Source organism: Vombatus ursinus, unplaced genomic scaffold, assembly GCF_900497805.2.
Source record: "Vombatus ursinus unplaced genomic scaffold, bare-nosed wombat genome assembly UNPS02014774.1, whole genome shotgun sequence".
NCBI classification, from domain to species: Eukaryota; Metazoa; Chordata; class Mammalia; order Diprotodontia; family Vombatidae; genus Vombatus; species Vombatus ursinus.
In genome coordinates this window covers 21,032,741-21,050,545 of record NW_020954552.1, presented here as the reverse complement: position 1 = coordinate 21,050,545, position 17,805 = coordinate 21,032,741, and the positions used below count along the sequence as shown (strand labels likewise).

At 39.3% G+C, this 17,805-nt stretch overlaps 1 protein-coding gene across 4 annotated transcripts in view; it reads right to left on the bottom strand.

Annotated features, from left to right (window-relative positions):
• Window positions 1–17,805, bottom strand: part of ARHGEF28 (Rho guanine nucleotide exchange factor 28) — a 372,652-nt gene that overhangs the window by 23,071 nt on the left and 331,776 nt on the right. For all 4 annotated transcript variants that reach the window (XM_027864273.1, XM_027864271.1, XM_027864272.1 and 1 more), the window contains one exon: window positions 14,250–14,550. In XM_027864273.1, the coding sequence (XP_027720074.1) occupies window positions 14,250–14,550 (301 nt within the window). The remainder of the gene's footprint in view (window positions 1–14,249; window positions 14,551–17,805) is intronic.

Here is a 17,805-nt window from a genome sequence, read left to right as displayed (position 1 = left end):
AGAATCAGCCTCAGACTAAGGGTTTAAGGAGGAATTACATAGGTGTCTAGCTAGTCCACCATGCTTAATTTGCTGATTTTTAAGCTTCCTTATGGAGGAAAATCCTTGTGCAAAGATAAGCTTATTGTTTTTAATACTGCTATTAAATTTGACACTAAATATGATTATAGAACTTTCTTACCTACTTGGAAGAAACTCAAGTATTTCAGGAGAGAAAAATGATACCCAACATAATTTTCATTGGCCACTCAAGTTCACAACATACCAGATCAGTGCCATGTGTATGAGAAGATCATTGGACCAGGAGCAAGAAGATCTAGGTTCTCGTCCAGCCATGGCTACTTATCAGTTATGTGACCCTGAATTAGTCACTTAACCCCTATGAGACTTAGTTTCCCCATTTGGAAAATGGGAACAAGAATTCCTGTCCTGTCTACCTTAGAGAGTTTTTGGAGGTTCACTTGAGACAATTACATGCACAAGTGCTTTAAAAACTGGAAAGCCAAGAAAAATACAAGGAATTATTAGAAACACAATGATGATGATAAAGCAGAGTTTTGAATGAAGAATTAACTTATAAAATTAACTCCCCTTTATAGTGATGAAGAATTGCCTAAAAATTCCATCTAAATTGACTTCATATAGGCTTAGCACACAGCCTAGCATATAGTAGATGCTTAATAAGTCTTTGAGGGGCTAGACGGCATGGTCGATAAGAGTGCTGGTCCTATATTCAGGAAAATGCATCTTCCTGAGGTCAAATCTGGCCTAAGACATGTGACCCTGGGCAAGTCACTTAACCCTGTTTACCTTGGTTTCCTCATCTGTCAAATGAGCTGGAGAAGGAAATGGTAAATCACTCCAGTATCTTTGCCAAGAAAACCCCAAATGGGGTCACAAAGAGTCAGATGAGATTGAAAAACAACCGGACAACAAATGAATCTATATTGATTGATCGCTCAATTAATTAATACAGCTAGCTTTACTATAATGCTTGTTTCAAAAACACAGATTTGTTCCAATGGGATTGATATATTAAGGAACAATTTGAGTATAACTTGAATTTCGAATTTGCTTGTGTATCATTTCAGTATGTGGGAAAACTGCAAGAATGTAGAAAACCACCATTTCACAAGCTGCAACCTTTCCCACGCACATTTCCACGAGCAAACTTCAGATCTTTTTCAAGGTAAAGTGCCAAGTTGATTTTATATCTATTCTCGTGAAGGAGGAGCAGTGAGAGGAGGAAGGCTAGCTCCCACTCACATACTCCACTACAAACCTCCACTCCCCACCTTCTGCCATAACCTTACTAGCCCCAAGTCCCCATGTCCCAGAGTTGCAGCAGCTACCTTGCCCGTAGCTGTTGACTTTGCCATCCCAGGAACAGAGTAGCACACCAAGTCCATATATTGCCACCACTATTTGTTGGGATATTTTGTATTTCTTCAACATTTAACATGTATAAAACTGTGCTACTATTTTTATTAGGTTCCTATCCTTTCTTTTTAACGTGTCACTGACAAAGTTCTTGAGTGTCATGCCCTTAACCCCACTTTTCCCATAAGCCCTATGGTTTTTAGTGCATGGTTTTTCATAGCATGGTGATTTTTTTAGGAATACTGTCATAGCAGAACTGGCTGGAATAATCTAAGTCTATTGTATAATAATGTATGTATGACCATAATAATGTATGTCTGTTGTCTAATGTATAATAATGTATGAATGTAATAATGTATGTAGATAAATACATTTTGGGACAACCAGGTAGGAAGAAGATTCCTGATGACAATACTTCTATTCCTCACTAATAAATCATTAATCCACAAGCATTTATGAAGTGCTTCCTATGGGCCAGGCATTTTGTTAATTGAGGAGAGAAAGAAAGAAGGAAAGGAGGAAGGAAGGAAAGACCTGTCCTCACATAGCTTACATTTGAATGAAGGAGAAAATACAGAGCGGATGGAAGGTAATCTGAGAGTGGAAATACCAGCAGATGGGGGGACCAGGTATAAAAAATGGGATTTGAGTTAAGTCTTGAAGAAACAAAAGGCAGCTAAAAAGACAGAGGTAAGGGGATAGAGCATTTTAGGAATGTAGGACAGCCAGCCAGTACAAAGGCACAGAGATGCAGTAAGGTGTGAGGAAGAGCAAGTCCATGTAGCTGTAACCCAGAGGGCAATGCATGGGGGATGAGAAGGCTGGAAAGAAAGGAAGAGGTCTGTATATAGCTTACTTTACAGGAAGAGCTTGCTTTGTATGTATTTGTTTGCATGTCATGTCCCCCATTAGATTGTAAGCTCCTTGAGGGCAGAGACTATCTTCTACCTCTTTTTGTATGCTTAGTGCTTCGCACAGTGCCTGGCACATTAGTAGGTACTTAATAAATGTTTAATAACTGATTGACTGGTAATGGATTACCTGCTGGTCAATCACCTGGTGATGAGCTTCTTGGAACTTAGAAAGGTTCCTGGGTGACCACTCAGGTTTGCAGTCTCCGTGTCATCTTTGCCACCTCATTTGCATTTGCTCTATATATTCAATCAAATGTCAGATCTTCTTGTTTCTACCTTTTCAATATCTCTCCTATAGGTCTCCTCCCCACTACACAGCTACAACCCTGGTATAGGCCCTCTTCACCTCACACCTGGACTATTACAATCATTTTCTGATTCGTTTCCCTGCCTCAAATCTCTTCGGTCCTTCCTCTACTCAGCTGCCAAAGCGATCTTCCTAAAGCACAAGTCTGACCACATTACCATCCTCTCCCCTCTATTAATAAACTTTAATGGCTCTCTATTATTTTAAGAAATAGAAATATATCTACATATATATTATAAATAATATAAATATAAACTATGAAATACTCTCTTTGGTATTTAAAGCCCTTTACCACCTAGCCCCTTCTTGCCTTGCCTCAGTCCTTTCCATGTACACTATGATTTAGTGACACTGGTCTTACTGTTACTTGCATGAGACTGTCTCCCATACTTTTCTCCTGGCTTCTTTGCCTTCCTTCAAGACTGCTCAAATCTCACTTTCCCTGTCCCTCCCACTGCAGGTGCCCGTTTACACCGTGTATATATTGTGTATGTGCTTAGTGATTTTCATGTTGTTTTCTCTCACTAGACTGTGAACTCTTTGAGGTCAGAGCTGATATTTTTGCTTTTCTTGGTATCTCCAGCATTTAACACTGTGCCTGGCACAGTTATACAGTCAGTACTGAATAATAGGTTATTAACTGACTGACCAAACCTATGGCCCTGTACACAAAGCACTGTACTCAAAGTCTTTTCAGCTTGTCAGGACCCAAGGGAACTTGAATTCTGCTGGCAAAGCCTTTGAGGACCTTAAAAACAGAGAGTTAGTGTAAGACTATTGCTAGAATGAAAAGTCCTTATGAGTTACATATTCAATATACTATCTAAGACCCAACGAGGTTCCAAGGCCAAAAGAGTTCCTCTAGAGAAGCATTTCATCTCTAGGATCGAAAATAGACCAACATTGCAGAGAGACTTCAAAACTTATCAGACCCATCCAGTCAGCTTAAATTACTTATACTATTATTACTAATAATGCTACATTTATATTTCTTTGAACATTTCAGTATCTTTAGGCTGTGTGAGGGAAAATATAGTAAATACAGATCCATCTGAACGAGTGGCTGGCCTGAAAGTTTCAGGTTGCTGAGTCTTTGACCTCTGATCCAGGATCTAGTTCTCACCTTTCCAGGTTAGGATACTTGATTTTTTAAAAAAATTTCATTGAAGGTGAACAGCCCTAGGGAAATGATTTATGTTCGCCAAACTTACAAGAAACTAATGATTCATCTGTGAAGAGAACTACAATACAATTCTGGTGTTGTCAGCTAGGTGACTTTCCCCTTGGTCAATGCTAGAGAGAAAAGCCCCAAAATGCATACTCGCTGACTCTCCTTTCCTAAGCCTCAACCATGAAGACTACTATCCTTTTATATACTTTTTTTAAAAAGTCTTTCTTCTTTTCATCAGTTTCATATCATGCTGAAGTGTCCAAAATGACAGACTATTTTTCATGTTTGGCTGCTTCTTGATGGCATATAGGGAAGTTGCTTAGTTTCAACAGTTACACAATTGCAAATGGGAAGACTTCCTGTAGGTATCTATCCTATCTGTAGAGGAGAGATGCTTCTTAGCTTCTATTACAGGGATGCTTATTCTTTCTTTCCTTGGTGCAATGCATAAAGATAAGTGATGCGGGAGGATGGGAGCTCAGCACTATTCCCTCACTATCCTCTGAGAAAAGATCCAACTAGACTCCCTTAGATGCCAGTACTCAGCAACTTCAGCAGCAGCTACCCTTCCTAATATGACTAGCTTAGACCAGTTCTGTGAGGCAAGGTGGCCCAATGGAATAAGTGATGAATCTGGAGTCAAAGAACCTGCGTTCAAATCTGGGCTCTGCTACTTACTATGTGGACTTGGGAAAGTCACTAATCCTCTCTAGGCCTTGGTTTCCACATCTACAAAAATGATCAGGTTAAACTAGATGGCCTTTAAGGAGCCTTCCTGGTCTAAATGTAGGATCCCCTGATGGACAAGAACAAGAAATCTTCTCCCAGAAACCTCCCAGCCAAGGCATTGTTCCCTGGGCCCCAGACTTCAAATTGGAAGGTTTCCAAGGAGTAACCACATGGTCCTGCCAGAATAGCCATGGTGTCACAGAGGAGTGTTTTGTTCAATTAAACTCAGCTCCACTGAAGCAAAGACAAGTAGCCAGAATTGATCACCAGGCTCAGGGTCTGTCTGCAGCTGATTCTGATTGGTGTTTATGAGCAGAGAGAGAAGCAGCTAATGAAAAGCCTCTACCTGTTGATCACATTCTCTCTTCTGCCATCCTGCACTAGCATGCCTGGGTTTTCTCCATCTGCATGTTTGACAGCTCCCTCCTTCTACATGTCCCTGATTTTTTTTCCTTGAGCCCATGAAATTTGTTTCCTCTCAGATGCCTATGCTTCTGCATGACATGCCATGTCATCAGCCATACAATGAAGACAAAAAAGTGCCACTTCCTGATTTCATCCCTAGATGGGGAGCTCTCATTCATTTTGGGTCCAAAATGCTCTTTTCACTAATTGCAAGCATTCATTCAGTGCAGGCGTACTTGGACTTCCTTCACTACTGCATATTTTTAGTAATACTAAACAAACGTACTTCTTTAGTACAAAACTAAAAAAAAGAATAGAGTCATAGACTCTTAGGCCCTGACATTGTTTTATTTAGCATCATAAAATGTTAAGACTGGAAGGAACTTTAGAGATCATTTAGTCTTAGTCCCTCATTTTATAGAAATAGAAAACAGAGGATCAAACAGGTTAAGTGACTCCAACCAAGCCACATAGGTAATTCACATAGGAGTTAAAATTAGAACCTTGTCATCCTGACTCTCAAAACACTATACTTTCCACTATATTTTGTGGGCCTCTGGACTACTAGATGGCCTATGGGATACCCACTAGTGTGCTTTCTAGTCATAAATAAAAAAGCTCATGGTTAATAACAATTAACATTTAATGAGTAAGGCATGAAGGACTGACAGTTTTACAAAATTTTAAGTGGTCTCTCTTCATAGGCAAATGAAAGTGGTCTTTGTGGTCAAGACTAAGAAAAGGAGAGTTGGAGAGTAGGGAGATGTCAGCCTTTGTCTAGTATTGGCCAAGAGGAAAGTATCTTACCTGGCCACAAGAGTATTGCATTCTTCTTTGCAGGAGAATTTTTGTAGTGGGCAAGAATGACCAGGTACCTCAACTTAGTGACATTATCCATTAAAATTATTCAACTGCTTTTGAGACACAGGCAGAGACACAGAGAGACAGAGAGAGTCAGAGAGAGAGAATGAAAGAGAGAGAGAAAATGAGAGAGAGAATGAGAGAGAGTGAGAGTGAGAGAGAAAATGAGAGAGAGAATGAGAGAGAGAATGAGAGAATGAGAGAGAGAGAGAATGAGAGAATGAGAGAGAATGAGAGAGAATGAGAGAGTGAGAGAGAAAATGAGAGAGAGAGAGAGAAAATGAGAGAGAGAATGAGAGAGAGAATGAGAGAGAGAGAGAGAATGAGAGAGAGAGAATGAGAGTGAGAGAGAGAGAGAGAGTGTGTGTGTTAGGGTTCAGCTACACCTCCACCTTCCCCATATCCAGTTTTTAGATAATGAGTATTTTGGAACCCAAGGAGGATAAATCAAAGTTAAGACCAATCTGTGGTCATTAAGAAAGATACATCAAAAGAGAAAAGCCAAGACATCAATAAAGTCCAGCAAGGCAGGATGAATCAAGGCCAGCAAGAGTCCTAAGTTATTAATGAATATGTGTGAAGGGGAATGCTTTTAATGACCTTGAAACAAAGGCCCACCTTCTTGACACCAATGCTAATGCTAAATTACTGAAGGATAGACTAACATAATCTCCAAATGACTGAAGTTACAGGTGACCCAAAGGGCAATGAACAGGGCACGGTGGGCACAGAGTAAGCTGCAGCATATTACCTACAAAGAATTGCATGAGAGAAGTATTGTAAAAAAAATTTTTTTTCAGAGAAATACATGGCTTGAAAAGGGGGAAGACCAGTAAAGTCTCAAGAATGTGTGTGTATGGGTTGGGGAGGAGGGAGATGTAACCAAAAGATCACCATGTGCTCCATGGCTAGCCAAGCAAGGCCACAAGATCTGAAGGAATGCTTTCAGTGTTGTGTACAGACCTATTGTGTAACATTTCCAGGAAGACATGGATACGAGCTGCAAAGAAAAAGTCATGCCATGGCTGGGTGGGAATCTGCACTCCTGAAATCAATGAGGTTACAGATCCATTGAAATATCAAAGCATGAAGTAGAAAGATTGGCTTAGCATCTATATAACAAGGAGTCTTCCTGGCACCACAGCATAAGACTAAGTGGGCTTCTTGCATGAGGATTCTTTTTGGGGGGGGGGGAGAGGCTAGGCAATAGGGTTAAGTGACTTGCCCAAGGTCACCCAACTAGTAAGTGTTATGTGTCTGAGGCTGGATTTGAACTCAGGTCCTCCTGAATCCAGGGCTGGTGCTCTATCCACTGCGCCACCTAGCTGCATAAGGATTCTTGCACCAATCATCCGTAGTCTCCATCTGTGCCTGCCCATGCCATCCTCATTCCTGAAGCAGCTTTTGTACTAAACCAGGACATGCACCAAGCAAAAGGATCTTTAGTGTTCTCATCAGTTCACCCTAGATCTACTCCTCCTATGGGATTCTTATCTTGGTCATGCTGTCATTTTTCATTACAGACATAACCTTCTCAGAATCTGTGACTCTTCCCAAATTTGTGACTACTACTTTGATGGTACTGAGGGTCTTAAAAACACTAGGAAAGGCATGGCACACAATGGCAGGTCTGCCCCCAATATCCACTGGATTGCTTTATCCTAGGATGACTGGAAATTATCTTGGAAACAACACTAAGGGAACCATGCTGGTCTAAATAGCTTCTTTTGTCTGAGTGATGGTGGCACTTGAGGCACTAGAAAATTGAAACCGTCACTCCCCAACTCTTCTGGCAAATGTCACGATTTCTGCTCTTGGTACATCTTTCCTCTACTATTGCAAAATGAAATACTTCTGTAGCTTATTTAATCCCCAAGGATGGGAATAGAGCTTATATTTTTTCTTCAGGGGTAGGGTAATAATTATAATTATACTTATTAACAGTAATAATTTAAATTGAAATTTTTTCCATGTATTAAAAATGCCTTCATAATAAGCCATGGGAGGTAGGCAAAGCAGGCATTGTCATCAACATTCTGCAGACTGGAAAAACAATACAGAGACAGGGTATACCAAACTTGCCCAAGGTCACACATATAGTCAGCCATTCATCTGAGATACTGGGGTGGTTTGCCATTTCCTTCTCCAGCTCATTTTACAGATGAGGAAACTGAGGCATTCAGGTTTAAGTTTCTTGGCCAGGGTCACACAGCTAGTAAGTGTTTCAGGCCAAATTTGAATTCAGGTCTTCCTGACTCCAGAACTCTGTCCAGTGTGTCACCGAGTTGATGATGATAGCTGGCATTTATGTAACACGTTAAGGTTTGAAAAGCACATAACATATTCTCTCATTGGGTCTTCACTACAATCTTTGAGGTAAGTGCTATTATTATCCCAGTTTTACAGATGAGGGAACTGAGGCTGAGAGAAGTTATAGAACTGATCCAGAGAAACAGACAGCTAGTTAAGTGTCTGTGTTAAGATTCAAACTTGGGTTTTCTTAACTCCAAATACAGTGCTCTATCTGCTACAGTTATACTTATCATTATGAATCACTGCCTGTCCTCAATGGCTCAGAATATAAAGCAGCAAGAGAAACAGCTATTTACTTGTCCCTCTTCCTTCAGAATCCAACCTAGTTCTGACCAAGCCCAAAGGATGCAAACATAGACCCAACTCCAGCTTCATTTTAAATGATGCCAAAATGATCCCCAAGATCAATGTAGAATTTCAAGGCTACTCTGAACAGAACAGCTGCAGTTGAGAATATTCTGACATTCTGATCTGTAATTCCCCTATCTATAAGAAGGAAATAGCAATACCAGATCATGTTCACATAGTCTTTTAGAGGTCTGCTTTAGGAACATCGTCTCACTCAATCATCTCCAGCTGAATTGTATCCCCTCAGCTTGCCCCTAAACAAACCCAAACCCAGTTATTTCTAGAGATGATGCTCTAGAGCTATTATTTTAGTTGTTGCATGGCCTGGGGATGATGCAATGCCAACTAAGTTCTTGTGGGACGCTTTAATCCTGGAGTAGGCTCCCACTTTAGTGGCTCATCTGAAACCAGATTGGATTCCAAGAGGAGGATGAACAGGCTCATTAAATTCTATTTCACTTCTGACTATGGCCCCATGCTGGATTTGCTTCCTGCACATCCACCCCCACCCCCACCCTCCACACACTGGGCTGCACTCAAGAAGCAGGGTGGCTCCCAACCCAGTAGGCTTCTGCAGCCCTTCATGCACTCTGGAGCTGGGTAATCAGGCAGCTGGCAATCAGCCGCTCTTGGCTCACTCAGCTCTCATGGTAAATGTCACGCTGCTCTTTACTAGGAGAGAACACACAGAAGGCCAAAGTCAAGCCTTTACGCTTGTCCCTAAGAAAAATGAAAAATGAGTTCGTTAATCCTGAGCTTTTTTTTAAAAAAATTTGCCATTATAAAAGTAGGTTAACTAAAATAAGTTCTTACTCTTCTCAAATCATCAAGAAAAAGCATAGTCTAATTACTGGAAGAATAAAGGAACAAAGGCTTTCTAATTTCCATTTCCTTTGAAATGCATGTATGTCATGCTTCTTGAATGCTTATTAGCTATATCTAGGTAAAATTTTATTTCCCAAACAATACTGTGATAGTGTCTATGGTTTTTTGCTGGCATTAAACCATTCAAGGGTGATCATCTCAAGGAATAGAGATTCTAAATGCCAAGTATTAGAGTGCAGGGCAGCTAGATGGTACAGTGGATTGATTGCAGGGCCTGGAGTCAAGAGGACCTGTGTTTAAATCTAGCCTCAGACACTAGCTGTGTAACCCTGGGTAAGTCACTTAACCCTGTTTGTCTCAGTTTCCTCATCTGTCAAATGAGCTAGAGAAGGAAATGGCAAACCACTCTAGTATCGGACAAGCAAAGTCAGGAAGAGTCACACATGATTGAAATGACTTAACAAAAGCTGCCATTTTTTTTTTCTTACTATACATTTCTAATTCCTTCAACCAGTCCTCACATGGCATGCACTCAACTACTCCGAATGCTTTCCACTGCCCTTACGCCCTTCCTAAACCATGGCAGCAACCAAAATGGATCACAATTTTCCAACTGTGGCCTGACAATGGCAAAACACAGAAGAATTTTCATTTCTTCATTCCTGAAAGCTTTGTTGTTGTTCAGTCCTTTTTCAGTTGTCTCTGGCTCTTAGTAACCCCATTTGGGGTTTTCTTGGCAAAGACAATGGAGTGGTTTGCCGTTTCCTTCTCCAGCTCATTTTACAGATGAGTAAGCCAAGGCAAACAGGATGAAGTGACTTGCCCAGGGTCACACAGCTAGCAAGTGTTTAAGGCCAGACTTGAATTCGGGAAGATGAGTTTTCCTGACTCCAGACCTGGCACTCTACCCTCCGAACTACCTACCTGTCCATTAAATAAGGGCATACAAGTAGTATATCATCAATATCCATCCAAAGGTCACAAAAGGATGCAACACTAACTTTGTTCCAAGTTCTAAAAACAAGAGCAAAAGACACAGCACTCACACACTCTATTAATAATTCAAGTAAATGAAGGGCCTGACAACTTTAAAGGGACTCTCTAGGATCAGACCAGAATTCATTAACACATTACAATTCCCAGGAAAACTAGATTGGCCAAATGAACTAAAACCTAAATCTGGGTCAAATTTGCAACATCTGGGAATTATTTCCCTTCTGTTGGCCTTTAATGTTTCAGAAATTGTATGAAACTTGCAATTCCACTGATCTGAGCAGGTTACGGACAGTGACTGCTAGAACAACTAACAAGGTATTCCTAATCAATCAATCAACAAGCATTTTATTAAGTGCCTACTATGTGACTGGCATAGTGGATGCTAGACCTGGAATCCTGTTTGCCTCAGTTTCCTCATCTGCAAAATGAACTAGAGAAGGAAATGGCAAACCAAGAAAATCCCAAATGGGGTCACAAAGAGTCACACATGACTGAAACAACTGAATAACAAAATGTGACTGGCACTATGCTTGCTGGGTTCTAGGTATACAAACACAAAAATGAAAGAGCCTAACAAGCCAGGTTTTGTGGAACTTATGAATTAATAAACTCGTATTTACAACTTTGGATAAAACTCCACTAATTAAATGGATCAAGATTAAATGCAGATTTAATTAAATGCCAGGAGTCACATTAAGTGAAAATTAAATGGGAAAGATTACAGGAAATTCAGAATAGTCACCAAAGGTCATTCTACTCACTAAAGGTCACTCTCCTCCCTGTTTCAAGGAAGTGAAGAAAAGTGAGGCAGACTAATTGCCTTCTCATTCTGAATCTTTTCTTCTGCCACTTGGCTTTCCTCCTGTCCCTCATCTCTGTGAAACCCAAGGGAATACAAAAGCATTAGCTGCTCATCTTGTGCTGCTTTATATCAAGTCTTTGAGGAAGAGTCTCTTCTAATGTTCTTGATGACCTGATCTGATTTTGTCCTATCTCTCTCCAGAGATTCCCCTCTTTAATGTTCATTTTTCACATCATCCCTTTGTTGTTGTTATTGAATTATTTCAGTTGTGTCCAACTCTTCATGACTCCTTTTGGGGTTTTCTTGGCAGAGATACTGGAGTGGTTTGCCATTTCCTTCTCTAGTCCATTTTATAGATGAAGAACTGAGGCAAACAGAGGTAAGTGCGGTGCCCAGGGTCACAGAGCTAGTAAATGTCTGAGGCCAGATTTGAACTCAAGAAGATGAGTCTTCTTGACTCTAGGCCCAGCAGTCTACATGCTACACCACCTAACTGCCCATCATCACTTAGCAACCCTTTTTTTCCCTCAGCAGGAATCACAGATCATATTCAATGCAGCACAGAGGGTCATAAATCATGGATTTAGAACTGGAAGGGACTTTAGAAACCATCTGTTCTAAGCTCTTCATTTTACAGAGGAGGAAACTGAGTCCTAGAGAGGTTAAGTAAATTGCTCCAGATCACATAACTACTAAGTGTTAGAGCCAGGATTCAGACCCAGTATCTTATGATTTCAAATCTTAGCAAGTCTGTTTTTATGTTGTCCAACGACCAGTCTGTCACCTGGCTCCCGCTCAAAATCTTTCCAGTGTAATATATACTAGAAACAAAATCCATCAAACATAAGTGTATTTTCTCAGTACTTCCTCTGCCTACAAACTGTCTTCTGCTTTCATAGGAAGATGGGCTTTGTATATAATCACCCTATTTTTTTCCATAGTTCATTTCCTATCTGCTAGCAAGTACAATGCCAAAATATTTTAAAAGCTTTCCACTCTGAAACATGCTTTGACAAAGGAATTAAACCTAAACACAGCAACGAAAAAGCTGGGGAAAAAATATGGAGATTCAGATGGAGGAAAAAAGAGAGAGAGAGGGAGAAACATTTGTTTAAATAAACTTTGAGTGTGGTTTAACTCAAGCTGGGTCTTTATGAATTAAACTAAAGCCAGTGAGTGTAACCACACTGATGAGAATATAAAACATGATAAAAAGCAAGTCAGCTAGTCATCATTACAACAACTGCATCCCAAACACTGAGCTAATACTTCTTCTCTCCCACACTGTTCTTCTACTCCAAATGTTCATGTGGACTATTTGTGCCTGACCTGTGGTAGAACCTTCCAAGCTCATACTGGTCTGATCAGCCACAGTTGGACACACTGTACATTGATCCTGACACGGATGTCAGTTTGGTCCTCTTTGACTACAAAGAATGACAACCAATCGTTACAACAAAGCCACATGTGCCAGCAAAGTCTTCCATCAAGCCTGCGGATGTCCATGTCTCAGGAATGGGCATAGTTCTAGAAAAGCTGCAAACTAAAATTTTATAGCCAAGTAGATCGAGTGTCTGCCCTTCATTCAACAAACATTTATTTAGCATCTATAGTGTTCGAGGCGCTCTCAACCTCCATGGAATCTAAGACAAAAATGTCACAAATAGGGGGCAGCTAGGTGGCACTGTGGATAGAGCACCAGTCCTGGAGTCAGGAGGACCTGAGTTTAAAAACAGTCTCAGATACTTGATACTTACTAGGTATGTAATCCTGGGCAAGTCACTTAACCTCAATTGCTTTGCCCCCCTCGAAGAAGAGTCACAAATTTTCCTGAATACTGGATACATAAATCACTTTCCACAAAAATTGCTTTCTTTCCCTTCTAAAAATGAGAATTTCTAATATTATTTTCAAGACACTTGTCTAATTTTTCTTAGAAACTGATAGGTTTGCAAAATAAGGTGACAGGGGCTGACATAGCTATGAAGTCAAGCCTATGGCATGGATGGTGGTCAACTAGAAATTGAAAAAGCAACAAAATGCACAGGAGAAAATGGGTGTGCTGTTCTGAAATATCAGTACACAACTGTGTGTCTTATGTTTCGAGAGCATCTTGTGGTGGGTGATTTACTTCGCTCCCATTTGGTCAGCCGTTTGTTAATTCTGTAGCGTGCCATCTGTTTTCTGCTAAAAAGTCTTCAAGTTCTTCTCATTCCTTCCTCTATATCCCACAGAACTCAATTTATAATAGCCACAAATCTGATTCATTTGGATGCATGATAACATAGCTGCCTTTTCATTTTTATTTGGCAAATGCTTTAATGGGATTAGCAAATTGTGCTATTATGAGGTAATGATGGAGACACAATACTTTTTTGTATTAGCATTTTCATTTCTGATGTTTAATAGCAGTAGAAACAATTTCACTATACAACAGGAAAATGCTTAGGATTGGCCCTACAACCACCATTTATCCAAATGCAACCTGTATCTCTTGACTCCTCTGAGAAATAATTACTCACAGTTAATAATAGTAGCTCGTATTTATATAGGCTTTATGGTTTGCAAAACATTCACCTCACAACAATCTTGGGAGATAGGGAGTCAAAATATTATTATCCCCATTTTATGTATGAGGAAACAGATTCTGAGAGGTCAAGTGACTTGTTCAACTTGTAATTACTGGAGCTGGCACTTGACTCAAACTCTCTTGGCTCTGTGCCCAATGCTTCTTCCATGAAAACATGCACTAGGGTTCTGGGGTAAGAGCTGAGGGAGGGAACATTCTACTAACAGATGCTTGGAATGGGGAGAGGGGAGGATTTCTTTTAGCCCTCAGGCCTCCAAGTCTACCTTTTTTGTTAACTCGATTGTTTTGCTTCTCACCCCTTTAAATAAAGATATTCTAATCTGTCCATATAGTTAGACCTGATGCCATCACCAAGAAGGTCTCCAGCAGATCCTGCCACAGATACCAGCTCAGTCTCTACTGGTCTCTATGTCACTGACCAGTCATGACTCTCCCTTCTTCCAGTCCATTCCAGTCTCCCACCCCTAAACAAATGTACATTACACACACTCCCCAATTTCCATCTGTTCATATTCTGGGACTAACTTCGCTTTACTCTAGGATGGAACCACTCAGAGAAACAACTTTTGGTCTGAATTATATAGAATATTTTTTAAAGGATTTATTACCGTTGTTACAACAATCCTTGTTGCCACGGAGGAGAGAAGGCACCGGATGCCCAGGATTGGTAGCTCTCCATAGTTCATGAGTAACATCCGAGTGATAAGAAATATCCATCTTGAGGTGTGTCTGGCTCTCACCAGTCCTTGGTAAATCAGAATTTGAGATATTTAAAGGGTATACGAAGTCTTGGTGCACTCCGGTTGAGTTTGATTTGTTGACAGTGTTGTGTGACATGTGTACTAAAGCTTCATTTACAAAGAATGAATTCTCATGGCAGAGGCTGTCCGATCGATTAAGACCTGTTACCTGTGCAAGAAATCACAAGGGAAAATATAACAGTTTCTCTAGTAGTTCATTTTCAACATTGTTCACAAGACAGTTCCCAAGAACAGAATTTATTGAATTAGTTCCAATAAGAAGGAAGATCAGGAGGAGTGCAATGACCCCTAATCTCCTCCCCCTCTCTTCTTTTCTCATGGACCTAGAAATACATTAATTTGATTAGCATATTGTGTCCTGAAACAACAATTAGAAATATGCTTTAAATCGTATTTCCACTATATTTGGATCAAAGGAATTGAAAAAAAGTTCATTTTTTTCTTTTTGCCAAACAACAAAATGAAATATCTATTCAGGATTATAACAGCACTTATACATTATGGGTTTACGAGGAAGATACTTTATGGTTCAACTAGAAAGTAAAATTAAGTGCAACAGAAACCATCTCTGATAAACTTATATTAAACTTTGCAATTTAGTGTGGGGAACCATGTCAAAAAATGAGATTTGGTGTAAGAAAGTAAATTGCAGAAAAATATTTCATTTTCCATGCATCCTTGGAGAAAAAAAGGCAGTAGAAAACTTCTGAGAGATTCCTTACTACCACTAGCCATTTACATACCAATTAAATAAATCTCCACTGTTGTTAGTTCATTATTTTGTGCTTATAAATATCAAATTAGCACAGAGAGAAGCATCTTCATAATCATGGAAAGCAAAGGTATAATCCTGCCTCCAGCAGGCCACAACATTACTGAATGCAGCCTGAACCAGAATAAAATGTAATTGGGAAATATTTAACAAAAGAAATAAAAATACCATAAAATATAATGTTAATATTTGATTTTTTAAATGAATATGAGCCCAAAGGGATCCTTATGAATGATGAGTGGCTCTGCCTCTATTTGAGTTTAACACCACTGATAGAAAGGAAGCAACACTGAGAGACTAAGACATCTCATCAATGCAGTGATCAATGATAATTTCAGAACACTGATGATCTTCAGTGCATGCATACCCCCTGCCTCTCAGCAGAGAAGCAGTGCAATATGGAAGGAGAATGTGACGTACATTCTCAGACATGGCCAATGTGCTGATTTGTTTTGCTTAACTTTACTTATTTATTACAAGAGAGGGAAGTCACTGAGAATGACAGTGAGATAAAAAAGAACACTAATAAAATATTTTTAAAAGGAGGAAATTTCTCATAGAAATAATGAAATCCAATCTACTTCCTAAACAAGATCAGTTGTGATTATTTATTTTTGGTCCAGACCTGTTTGACTTTATTGGTGCAGGGGACTCCCATAATAGAAATTCCCTCCATTTATACAGATCAGCAACTCTTCTATAACTTAAAATCTTTGATTGTTTCTGGAGCGCTGCAAGATTAAGTGAACTGTCCATCATCACACAGCCAGTGTGTGTCAGAGTCTGGATGCACACCCAAGTCTTCCTGGTGTCAAGGTTGGCCTTCTACCCACTATACCACAGCTGCCCCCAACTAACTGCCTAAGCTAAAAAAATAGAACAAAACAAGGCCTTATGGGTCTCTGAATGATCACATAAGAAGGTTCTTTAAATTACAAAATGCCAAGACCTTCACAAAGAAAAAGTCTAGTATGGGATCATGGACCCCTTTGGCAATCTGGTGAAACCCATGGCCCCCTTCATGGAATTATGTTTTTAAATGAACAAAACAAAGTGCATGGGATTACAAAGAAAACAAATTATGTTTAAATATATTAGCAAAATATTTTTAGAAGGCAATAGGTTCAGTATTTTTTATTAAATATTTACAACTCTAGATCCTTTATTGCAAGAGGTCAACATGGTTCATTTACACTACACATTGTATATATTGAGGCACAGTAGTAGTAACTTTACCAAAATATTACTCAGCTATATCAAGTCATTAATCTTTCTGAGCACAGTACATAGACTTCCAACCTTCATTTTTTATAACTTAGTAGATTACTATCAAGCAACTGCCAAAAATTTGGTTGTGAATAGTTCCCTGCTATTTTGTTGTCATTCATGATGCAAAAGTGGTTTCTTTTTGGCCTTGCTAGTTCCACATACTGATATAACTGGTGCCATTAATATGTTGGAAAGTCTTAATTATTAGGGGTAAACATCCCTACTCAACTTTCACCAAGAAAAATAATCCTTGTTGCTTAAGTGAGTTTTGTTGTCCATAGTTGTTCAATGTGGATTACCCCCAAAGAACAAATCAAATAATTTACATTGAAAGCCATGAATTCTGAAGGAAAGTTTGATTGTTTAAAGATCTTAATGAAAATGAGCATATTGAACTGTTTAACACTTAGCAAAATATTTTTTTTAAAAAATGTTCACAGACCTCAAGTTAGGGGCTCCTGGTCTAGAGCAGAGGTGGAGATGAACTATTTTTAAATGCAATTGGGAAATAATATTTAAGAAAAATGAATTGACATACAATAGAACATGGATAAAATGTTAATATGCAGTTTTCTAAATCAATGTGTAGCTGCAGGGATCCTTGTGTCATATTTAGTGTCTCCTCCACCCCTATTTCTATTTGAGTCTGACACCACTGGTTTAGAAGATAAATGTTTCTTTGTCACCCTGTTTTCTTTCCTATGGGCAAAAAATCTAAAAAGGATCTAAAAAAAATGTGAACTTCTCTGATTCACATTTCTCATTGTCACAGAAGTGTGTATAAAGATTTGTGAAGCTGAATATATTACATATAATTAATTACATTGCACATAAATATAGTCATAGGTGCATATCTAGTTTTCATATCCATTTCTATATCTTTATCCTCAAGAAGCAGTACGGCACAGTAGATAAAAAGCTAGCTTTAGAGCCCTGGCTTCAAATCCTACTTCTGACATATCCTGTGTGACCATGAGAAAGTCACTTCTCAGTGCTCCAAGTTATCCCAGTGCTTAGTTAGTTATGTAAGACTAGAAATTTCAGAGTAGACATCCATCTGCATTAATAGGAATGGTTTCACATACCAGAAGTCCCTACATTGATGAAATGACAGGTAAAATCACAGATGAGGGGGGAGGAGAAGGAAGGAGAGAAGAAGGTAGAAGGAGGGAGGAAAGGAGAGAGACAGACAAAGAGAGATAGACAAAGAGAGAGATGTATTAGATCGATCTAGTAGATTTATAGATTTATATGTCTAGTAGACATATAGATAGGTAGATAGATATAGACAGATAGATGGATGGATATCTGGATAGATAGATAGATAGATAGATAGATAGATAGATAGATAGATAGATAGAT